At 42.3% G+C, this 11592-nt stretch overlaps 1 protein-coding gene across 2 annotated transcripts in view; it reads right to left on the reverse strand.

Moving 5' to 3' along the window:
• The window catches only part of mxi1 (max interactor 1, dimerization protein), a 29293-nt gene extending 17944 nt beyond the window's left edge, over positions 1-11349 (reverse strand). The window contains exons 1-3 of one of the 2 annotated variants that reach the window (XM_029438642.1): positions 10997-11349; positions 8401-8503; positions 4115-4144 (exon numbers count right to left, since the gene is read on the reverse strand). In XM_029438642.1, coding sequence (XP_029294502.1) covers positions 4115-4144; positions 8401-8503; positions 10997-11225 — 362 coding nt within the window. In that variant the 5' untranslated portion in view covers positions 11226-11349. Of the gene's footprint in view, positions 1-4114; positions 4145-8400; positions 8504-8727; positions 9249-10996 lie in introns of those variants that run through there. The other variant, XM_029438649.1, reaches the window with a different exon arrangement.
• Positions 11350-11592: the final 243 nt, after the last annotated feature.

Here is an 11592-nt window from a genome sequence, read left to right on the forward strand (position 1 = left end):
TGGAGTTGCTCATTTGGTTATAAAAAAAAGAAAACAAACATTGTGTGGGTCCGCAAAATCAGTCTCCTATTCACTATCTATGGAGCAGCTCTAGAGACTTTTAGACTTTCTAGTTTCTGGTTTTGGGAGGGAGTAACTCATGTTCACAAATATTGATTTAACTTTCTTAGGCCATGGAAATAACATATTGTAATTCTTAATTTAGATGTTGTTCTCCTTTAAGAACTAAATATGACCACCTTATTACAGATGGGCACCTGCCACACTGGTTGCAGATGAGGCAGTCTTTTAGCCACAATTTGCATCATCTGACTGTTTATGGTGACTAGTCCCACCCTAATACTGGCTCGTGTGTCACTGTGTTAATTACAGGTCAATAATGCTCACAGTGGGCACACTGACACAGTGGGAGTTTGTATCAGGCTTGCGTGTTGCTCTGGGCTTCCCTTAGTCAGGTGTGTTTGACCTATCATTCTGCTCATCCCATCAGCCTGTCAATTACTTCCTCATCCTCTGACATCGTTGTTAGCTAAGCAAAAGCCAAAGCCAAGCCTAGCTATTAAGGACTAGCAACGGGTGGCCTGTGATGAGGTGTGGGGGGGTGGGGCATGCTCCAGCACGTGTGCGTGCTTTAGCTAGGCTCACCAGACCAAAGATCAAGTCCCTTAAGCTGCCAAGAAAAGCTTACAAGTCGTCACGTTGGTCAGAACAAATGGTCCCAGTTCTAGGCCCTGCAGCAGAGCCTGAGAATAGGCTGCACTCACTGAGCAGATAACAGAAACACTGGTAAAGCAGTTTGGCTTTCTTCATGAAGCATCAGCACAGCCAGAGAAAATGTAGCTGGGTTTATTCATGTTTGACTGCTCATCCAACCCCAAGGCTGGAACAACAGTACTGAATGTACAGCCCACTGGTTAAAAAGAATAGAAATACACAGAAGGCTTCAATCCCAATAGAGTTATGTACCATGTGAAAAATGGGACACCTGATGATAATCAGTGGTTTTAGTTACTGCCTGGAGTAACTAAAAGTACTGTTCATCACAAGGCCTGCAGTTACATCCAGGATATTGTGAAGTTATATAAGAGGAGTAAGCTCTGAAATGCGACCGTATATCCTGACAAGCTCATATACCGTGCAGCCAGAGAAAGAAACCTTCAGACGTACACAAACACGTACAAGAAATAATAACACTGACAGTGGAGAATACCCACACTGATCCAAAGTTGAATGCAAATGAGGGGTGACTATCTTCATTTACCATTTCACATACCACTGAGCCAAAACAAATCCCAAGCGGGCAGACCTCACGAACGCTCCTTACATGCCACCCAAGGTCAACCAGCTCCCAACTCTAATGGGCAACACTGAGCCTTTTTAATATTCCACAGGCACAAAGGTGTTTAACTCACTCTGTTTGACCAAATCCCCACGTAAGAAAAAATCAAGCGGAAAAGACAAACAATATTAAAATGAATCAGTCGCTGTAGAGGAGGAGGGTAAATGATAAGCGACAGTTCTGTGGATTTATCGTGGCAAGTAAAAGCCTGTCTTATTGATTATCCATAAACAGAGTCATCATCCACAGGGGAAGGAAAACAACTGGTTGAATAACAACAGACTAAACCCTGGGTCATGGATTACCTTAGTATTTTACTGTGAAACAGTTTAACCAACAAGGATCACCCGAAAACTAACCTGAGCTGGGGAATTTGTAATCAACATGCTTAAAAGAAAGGGGAGTAATAGGTGGATGTCTGTGAGATCAAAGCAGTTGAACTTCTACGTGCGTGCATATAAGCCCTTTACTGTTAAACCTCACTAAGGCAGTGTAATTTAGTAGTGACATGAGGAAGTGGAATGGGCTGTTAGGAGGAACATGATCAAAGCGGCAGAGCCACCACGTTATCTGGCCCAGCCGCACAGTGTGAGCATCTGGAATGTGGGTTTCCCCCCCCCCACACACCTCTTTCGGTCCCTTTTATCCACATTCTGTGGTCTCCGCTGTCACTGCGAGTCTTGTCGTCACAGAGGTTATCAGGACTTGTGGTAGCCATGCAAGGCAAAACGTCTCGCTGGCGGCAGATATACAGAGCTGATAAGTGTTGGTCAACCTGTACCATAAAGAAGATGCCTCCAATTTACAGGACTTGGAAGTCTGCTGAGCTGGAACGAAAAGCTGCTGCTGCTGCGGTTATTGTTGTAGAATCATACTATAAGCCTGACACACTTGGGTGAACAACTATGCCCGATACATAAAGTATAGTTTACAGTGAGGCATGTGCTTAAAGGGGAATTGGATTAGCTGCTGGCAAGAAGAAAAAAAAAAGGGTGGGGGATTATAAACGATCCTGACTTTAAGTGTGCTTCTAAAAAGATGGATTACCATTTCAATTTTTACCCTCTTTCTTTACTAATGGAATTTTGAACTTGTACTGTTCAACTACTAAGCAAAAAACGCCATGCTCACTGTGTTGAGCTGAAAACAAAGACAAGGGGGGGGGGGGGGGGGGGGGAAACAGCGTGTCGGTATCCGAATTTGGTACAGTGGCATGGTACAGGACAGTCTGTCCCCAGCTCACTCTGTTCAACTGCAGCTCTCTCTCCCTCTCTCGTGAGTACGCACGGCACCAGCAAGGTGGAGCCAGGAAAGGCAGGAGGGAGAGGACGCGAAGTTTCAATAGTTGTTCACATGACACAAATGAAAACATCGATGAAAAACCTTTGCTGTCAAATGCAGAAACGAGTGGGTAAATCACTATTTTCTACATCAGTTTTATTATACGTTTCATTTCCCTTCATTAAATTATCTTTCTAATGGTTCATACATCTACCAGAATTCAGTGCTGAACTAAGCCAGCAGTGATCCCTTCTGTTCTACCATCTACAGGCTGTACACTAGATCTCTGATTAGCAGAGATGACTATAGCCCATAAATGGCTAGAACAGACCATACTACAAAGTGCCTGGATGCGTGAATGTGGAAGGAGTGACGAAAGCACAATGTGTTGTAGGAACAAACATCTGAGCCAGCACATTTAAAAAAAAAAAAAAAGTATTTGTGTGGGTAGAACATTGGAGAAAATACAACCCTGCATGGGTGCTGCTATCTGCCGAGGCCAGTCAGCCGACCGGCTGGCCTTGTGTGGCATCGCGTATGAGCACCGAGATGACACATCAACTCTTGTCTATATTTAACTCACTGGACGCCTCTCCTTCCAATGTTCCCATCCTTTTAGAAGAGGCTGCCAAAGAAAATGGTGAGAAAAACAGGCCGAGGTGATATGTAATTACGTTGAATGGATCCAGCCTCCCACATCCTTTCATTGTATCCACACCCTCAGATAAAATGGATGGCAAGCTTTTTTATTCTATTTACCATAAATCCTGCAAGTCTAGCCGCTCTAATTTATGGTGTCGAAGAAAACCCTTAACGGCTTCACTCTTGACTTGAACATAAACACCAGCAAGCACCTTATGTGGGTGGTGAACTCAATCTGATAAGGGCTTCTAAGAAACCAGTGTTCGCTCTCTTCTAAAGACAGCGTGGTAAACCATCACAAGCCAGGGTCTGCCTGAATACCCTACATATCTTCTACTGTAGATATTATCTTGAATGCAGAGATATAACTCAGAATAGAACTATGATTAGGCTGGAAAGCTACTGAAAGGACATTCCATTCAGCTGACATTGTTGATACTGCTACATACAAATAAAACATATTTGCATCAAAAACAAGCACGGAACATTTGACTTAAGCTCCAGCTCTGCCTGCACGCACCCTCGCCTGTCCCTGTAACTCGAAGCCTTTCGCCCGGCAACCAAACTGTTACATAACTCTAAAAAGGTGCAAAGGGTATGTGCACGAGAGGGGGAAACAGGGAGGGGGGAAATGCCTTTAACTGAACACAAATGGATCACTCCTTACTTTTGGTTTTAAGGACCTGTTGCAAAGGAAGTGCTTTCTTTAAGAAGGGCTAAAAGGTTGTAGGGGCTAAATAAAAGTAGGACATGACGGACTTGCTGACATGTCAGGGCAAGGTGTGCATGTGCCTGCAGGTGGTGTGTGCTCTATTAAAGGTTAAATGTTTTGAAAATGTAATGCCAACTCACCTATTCTTCTCCAGCTCATTATGTGTGGACCTGCAAAGACAGAAAACAGAAGTTAAATAATAAACACAGGTGCGTGCTCAACATGCAAAGTAAAGCCATAGACTGTTACTGTATATCTGTTACTCCTGAAAAGGCAATGTACTCCGTTTGGGGAAATAAGGCATAAGATTAAGATAATAACTATATGAGCTAGACAAGCAGGGGCAGAGATAAGCACAGTGAACTACCTTGTCAAATTTGATTAATGAATTTATTAATGAATCCCACATGAGACCAACTCTAGGCCCAGTGAACTGGAGCCTTTAAAGCAACTAAAACGTCAATGTGACAGCCGGGCATTCACTGTGGCATTATACGGCCTCTTCCTCAATAATGCACAGCAGAACTCTGTATGTGTGTGTGTGTGTGTGTGTCACTGCAGCCACTAGAGTTCACTCTGTGCATGAGTGTGTGTGCGTGCATGTGCTGCCGGGCAAGTACGAGCATGCACCCACACACGTACACACACCCTGTGCATGCAGCATTCAGGGCTCAGTGCTCTGTTAATAATGTAAAGTGAATCAGCTGGTTCCTAAGAGTCTCTTTGTGTGGCAACATACTGAAGCCCTCCTCCTGATGCTTAAATGACCAAGTTCCTATCCACACAATCTGCACTCTACCTCGCCTCAAGGGGGACAGGTTTCAGGGGGGGTGATAGACTCAACCTCCCTGGAGTCATGTACACAGCACTTCTCTACATCGTGGGTTATCAATACTTTAATATGCCTTCCTCTATTTTTTCTTTTAATACTAAGCTGAAACAACTGCCATCTTGTTGATATGAAAGCAGGATGTATGGTGAAAGTAGGAGATAAGAATGGGGTAGAGAGGGGGGGGGACAGTTCAAGGCTGTAGTTCAGTAAAGATTTGACCTGCCTCAGAGGAAAATATATTTTCAAGTTTAATTATTTACACCAATAAAAAAACACTGCATGTCTCTATTTAATACATTAAATGTCATGTAGTTGGGTATGCACGACTGGATGTTAAGTCAACTGTGGCAGTATATTTGATTTAACATGACAAGTTGTATGGCCAGGTTGAGGGGCTGCTATCACAGCAAAACATAGGGCTGACATGTAAGCTGGCCCGGGCCACTCTCCGAAAACCTGTGAGAGCCTGTGCTCACACACTCGTGCTCGGGGTCTTGACAGGATTCAACTTACATATTCTACAACCTAGTAATCATGCATGACCGTGCTGTGCATCAGCAGACCAGTCACGCATAAAAAAAATCACAAAAATGATCTAAAACCAGCTTGATATCTTCTGCTCGGCTGCTACTACTCTCATAAATGTCATCTAAAAAGAAATGTAGTTCCAAAGTGATTTCTTTGTAGGAAAAATAACGACTCACCGTTTTGCGAGTGATGCATGCTTTTACGTGAATATATAATTACTTTTGTAATGGCAGCAAGTCCACAGATTTCTGCAACTGTGAGTCACAGCGATAGTTTTGCTAACAGAAGATGAATACTTTGGAGCACATCATTTGCGTCATCAGCTGTCACTGTGCTTGCACTGTGTCTGTGTTGCTTAGAAACCCTCATCATCTCCTCCAAACTTGGAGCAATTCACCACAATCTAATTCAGTGTAGTGTGCAATTATGTGAGGGTTTTTTTTTTGGCTGATTATCACTCTTTAAGAATGATGACATAAATGTATTTTGAGGGACCGTTACCAATGTAGCCACGTCAAGCATTATCATTAGATACAAATGATAGAAAAAACATCCAAGTTTGAAAATCTGGTAATAATACAGACAGTGATGAAGAAGGTTTTGTGAAAGCCCCAATTATTTTTCCCATAGATAAAAAACTTTAGAACTTGGAAATCCATTTTAGGGCAATTCTGGTGTCAGTTACACCGTCTGTTACTCTGAAAACTAGAGATGCCTTGGGACAGCCTGCCACACTACATCGTATGGCCTCTCAACGTAGAGATCAATCTAAGTCAACTTGCATTGCTGTCTGCTGAATCAGATATCTCCGTGCCTGCAGCTCAACGACAATGCAATACAGATTTTAAACTGGATCAGGGCCACTTCTTTCTGTAGGCATGCACGCATGTGTGTGTATGCATGTATACGCACACACAGAGTGGATCAACGAGATAAAGCAACCCTGCTATAAACGGGCAGGCAGGAGAGGACAGAGTTAGATAATCCCATCGCTACTCCTGAGAAGGTAACTACTGTATAGCTGGAGCGGGTCACACTAAATGCACTGTACAGATAATCTAATCGTTATATTATCATATTTCAAAAAGGAGTCACTTTAATTGAATTTTTAAAATGTTCTAAAAGTGATCATCAACGAAGTATGAACAGGAACATTTACATGACTGAGGAGTAGGTACTGCATGATCTCATTTAGCAACATCCTTGGTCTCTTTTTGTCACTCAGAATGTGGAATTGCGAGGTGGTGAAAATGGTACACAAATTTGGCTAATTAGCAACATTTCTCATCATTAGCCATGGCAGCAGGACATAAATAGGACTGTTGGATAAAGTGGCCCATTTATGGCGTAAACATGCACCCCATCAGTAACCCTGACAGCACTAGGGATATACAAAATAATGCTGTTTTGTTTGTTTGCAAGGTGTGCAATTCCAGTGGGAATTAAATAAACTGCATCGCTACACGAGGCTGAGAAAGGGTGTTAAATGCTAAATGGTGTTACCTCGCTGAGTGAGATGTGAACGTGTCTCTGTAGAGAGACAGACCAAACATAATTCCTGCACAGTCTTTCATGTATAACTGTATTAACTTCTTGTTGCATGGCATTGGGAGAAGATTTCTCTTGTCAGTACATCTTGGTGCCATTTTCTGTCATGCTTATGAAAATCCTTCTCAACCCTCCTGCTCCGAAAGAGTTGTTCACCTCAGAGGCTGTATGAAGAGCAAATATGCTTTGTGAAAAGCTTTTAGTTCTCAGAGGATTTCATTTTGCATTAAAGATGGCATTGTTCCGAAACATCATTATTCTGTATACTTACGAAGAATTTGCCTATTAAGAGCAACTCTTTGGAAGCTTTATGAAAACGGCTTCAGACCTATATCTGATCATGACTGTTGCCATGCAGAACTAGGCAGCGTTCTACGCTCATGATGAGTAATGCGCAGTTCCTGTTTGTGGCCCGCTCTTACATTAATATTAAAAGGCTAAGAGAGAGAGAGAGAGGGAGTGGGGCTTGCGTTTGATGTATGACTGTCAATGAACAGATTAATGTAAGCAGCCTAGCACCAAGAAAAAACACAATACCATTGGGTCTTTACTTTGGGGCATTCTCGCCTGCTACTCCTACTATTAAATTCAAATGTCTGGCATCAGTGAGAGCATAGTGCTTGACATGTGTTACATGCAGCTACACAATAGAATAGACTATTAAACATATGCTCAAACACACATCAACAGCTTGATGTTGTGTATGATTGATGATGCATACAAAAGAGGAAAGCACGATTGGTGCAAACATGCTTTACTTGAGAGGATAAAGTTGTATATAAAAAAGGTGAAACTGCAAATTACTGATTGCCCTAAACATCATTAATCCTGAAAAATGCTCCACATATTGACCTTTGGAAGTCTGCAAACAACACCGGCCATAAATAGCAGATTTCCTCTTTAGGGCAGAAGGCAAAACTATCCCTCTCTTCTCAGTGTAGAAAACATTTGACATACTAGAAACTGAGCATGAATACCAAAAAACATAACAAATAAAACTCTAATTCAAATAAAGCTAAATCCTGTGTGTTTATTTAACCAGGGGTGAGAGGAATGCACAACATTACAAATGACTTTTTTTTCATTTTGAAGCATTCACCACGATCCCTAACCTCAGCCACCACTGCAGTCCATTTGACAATCAGCTGATGAAAAGCTTGCAGAGCCCTGGTGCTACCCCCTCCCCCAAGCCAGCAAAACAGCAGTGGCGACGGTCATATGTGCACCTATGTTCTAAACACATTTCTACAAGTTTGTGAAACATCCATGCAAACTTTTTTTTTTTTTTTTACAAAGAAAGAGGCTTTTTCCTCGACCGTAAAACTGCAGCCGGTGCTGACAGCTCGCTTGTTTATCAAACGTTGCGATAAGCGCATTGGCAGCGAGTGTATAATCACATGCTGTGGGCAACACTTCCCAGTACGTCACATACATTACGAACATCTATCAGTAAATGTATGCTGTGTTAACAGTGCCCACAATGTACTAGGGACACCACGAAAGAGAGCAGTTTCTTACCTATTGTGGTTACTGCTGAACTTCTTATTTCGGAATTTCCTTTGCCTCTGGTAGTTTGTGTCCTGACTTGATGGAAATGTCGAAGCATATCCGTGTTCACACTCTGTGGAAAGAAAATGTGTGGTTAAGGCGAGTTTGGACACTTTTTCTCGACCCCAGCCATATTACAATTCTTCAGGTCGACATGAACATACAGGTGATACGTTTGTGATGACATTTGCTAACACCATATCCATATTGGCGTTGTCAACCAGTCAACAGAACAAATGTTGACGCTGTTGATTGATACATTGCTTAGCTTCACATACATTTGATCATAATATTTACCTCTATCTTTCCTTTCTAGATATTCCGCAGCTTCCAATAACCGTTGGATATTTATTAACTGAACAGCAGTCATTCTTTCCTGCGGCTGGCTGCCGTTGACGTTAGCTAGGCTCTCTTCAGGTTAACGTAACGTTAGCTTCGCAAACAGCATCAACGGCAGGTCGCTTTCAAATACAGCGAAGACAGTGCATCGGTTATTACTACTTTAAGTGATACTGTTTTGTTGTCGTGTTATTAACTTGTTCGGTCTCTTCGCTGGCTCAACAGCAGCCTTAGTCGGATGAAGAGGGGGGGAAATCCAGTTTTCCAAACTGGAAAGCCTCAGCCAATCCTTGCCAGGTGCCGATGTTAGAAAATGTCAAAACCAGCGTATCAAAGTATTAAAAGTTTCTAGGAAACACGATATTAAATGTTTACAAAATTTGATATAAATCATATAAAATTTCCCCGAGGGAGCACAGAGCCAGCAAAGTGCCTGCTGCTGCTCGTTTCCTCTCCTCTCCTGTTTGTTTACCTAGCTGCACAGCTGAGAGGCGGGGACCTAGCGGGGGAGAGGCCGGTCCAACGCGATGCATTCTGGGAAATCAAGTCTTTTGGTGCATTTATGAAACACTGACAAACATGTATAATATTTATTATTTAAACGAATTGTCATGCCTTTACTGCAATATATGAAGTACGATAGCCTCCGTTATTCCTTTATAATTTGACTGAATCTATGGCAGGTCAGTTTAACGAGTAAATAAGTCTGTGGGACAGTGCTACACTCCACAGGTCAACATAAATAGTTTAAACTTAATGTGGTGTTTATTGTTCTTGCAAAGTGTAATCGAGGTTATTGCTGTTACTGATAACAAAGAAGAGAATGTTGAAATTAATTAGAATGAAATAATAAAACATTCACTATTACTATAAATCACAGGCCTGTAATACAATATGACAATTGTGATCTAAATATTAACTCAACTAATTTCGGCCATCAATCATAAGTGGATTGGTTGAAGCGGCTGTTGTTAATGACTAAACACAAATAGCCAACTCATTGTTTGTCAGTTATTCCTCTTACTTTCTTCATTTCCAATCTCCTCTCTCTTGCAAAAGAAAAAAAGCCCTACAAATCCCATGATCCACCCGGACCATGGGGGTGTACTTGCAGGCTGAAGCCAGGCCCAGCAACACATGACGTCGCCACCGACCGGGCGTCTGATTGGCGGATGGCTTTGACAGGCGTCGAGGGTTGAGCTCGCACCTGACCAACCGCAGAGGAGCTTTGCGCCATGTGGAAACCAGTTCAACACGCCCACAAATAGCAGGAAGCAAACAATCGAGAGAGGAGAGCTTTGCCTCTGCGATCTGCTGCTGCATAATTCCCACGTTACATTATAATAATAGGTTATAATGCTCAAAGGTCTTTTGCAGCGCGTACCAGCCCGTAGGCTCAGCTTCTCTGCACAAAACAGCCCTTAACGGACAGACGCAAAAGAAAGCAAAGGAAAAACTGTTTATTTTCCTGCGTCTTTAAATCATGGCTTGGTAAAAGGAAACGAGGACATCATTAATAATTGTTTTTTTTAAAAGTCTTTTTTAATATTGCATTTATTACAAATTCTCTGACATTAAATTATAAGTTGGCCAGAGTGTATTTGCAATTTGAGATGGCAATTTCAATCAACCCTATACTGGGTTGCCTTCCTAATAGGCTAAAGTTATAAACAAGAACATTTAACAACAATGCGAGACATTTCTGTGTTGTATATGTCCGATTCACCATTAATGTGTGTCTTTTTGCGTTTTATCTATAAAGTTGTCGGTTTTTTCGATCGAGTCTGCGTGGGCACAATGACATCATCCTAAACTGAGTTGGAGGGCGCTGCAATGTGGTCAGATTTATCATATCGGAGTGGTAGCCAACATGCACACCCACACAACCAATCATTATGTCACATTGTTGTATATATGCTGTAGGTAGAAATAACATCTTCATGGGTTGAGAGTTGTGCAGGCGCAAAGCGATGCACAGTGTTCAACATGCAGATCATACAGATGCAAACAGTCCAGAAAATAATAAAAGCATATGCTTATACTCTCCTATAATTGCAATGGGTATGTCACTCATATTAGTCTGGTGCAGGCTGTGCTTATAGCAGGCAGTGGTGCTTAGTTGAATGAACTCAGCCCTTTGTTGTCTGCGTCTATTGACAATGAAGTCTTGTTTTCCTAAAATTCAGAGGAAAATGACAAGGATCACACGCAGCACATATAAACTCACTTCCGTCCTTCCTGTCGGCGCTCTCAAGAAACCTAGCAGCCTCCAGCAAAACTTGTACGTTTTTCAGAAAAGTGTTGATCTGCTCCATGTGGGAGTCTTTGGAGTTGAAGACGTCATTGAAAGGGCAACTAGACATCTCGAAATCTTGCTGATCCAAGAGAGACGCCTCGGAATCAAAAAAGAACTCCTCACTCTTCAAACTTCCTCTCTGTATCTCACTTTTGGCCATTTCTTCCTCTTTAAGTTAGTGTGGCTTCTGTTCTGGCGACGTGCTGAGCTCAATAAACAGTGAGGCAGCTACCAGGGGATGCTGCTCTTGTCAGATGATTCCTCTTTTCTTTTTTTTATGAATGCGGAGTGTTAAATGTGGAACAGTGGCCAATGTCAGTAGATGGTGGTGCATGGGAAAACGAGAGCCCGGCCCCCCTCTGTCTGAGGAGTCTGCATGGTCCTTGTGCCCGTCACTGGACAACCTTCTGTTAAAGCTATAGCCTACAGAATAAAAGAAAACAAATGTTCGCTTGTCATCGTGACATTTTAATTACACAGTATAGTATGCTACTTTATTCAAAATCTGAGGCTACAGTGTAATGGTG

This window comes from Cottoperca gobio, chromosome 1, assembly GCF_900634415.1.
Source record: "Cottoperca gobio chromosome 1, fCotGob3.1, whole genome shotgun sequence".
In the NCBI taxonomy this organism is placed as follows: Eukaryota; Metazoa; Chordata; class Actinopteri; order Perciformes; family Bovichtidae; genus Cottoperca; species Cottoperca gobio.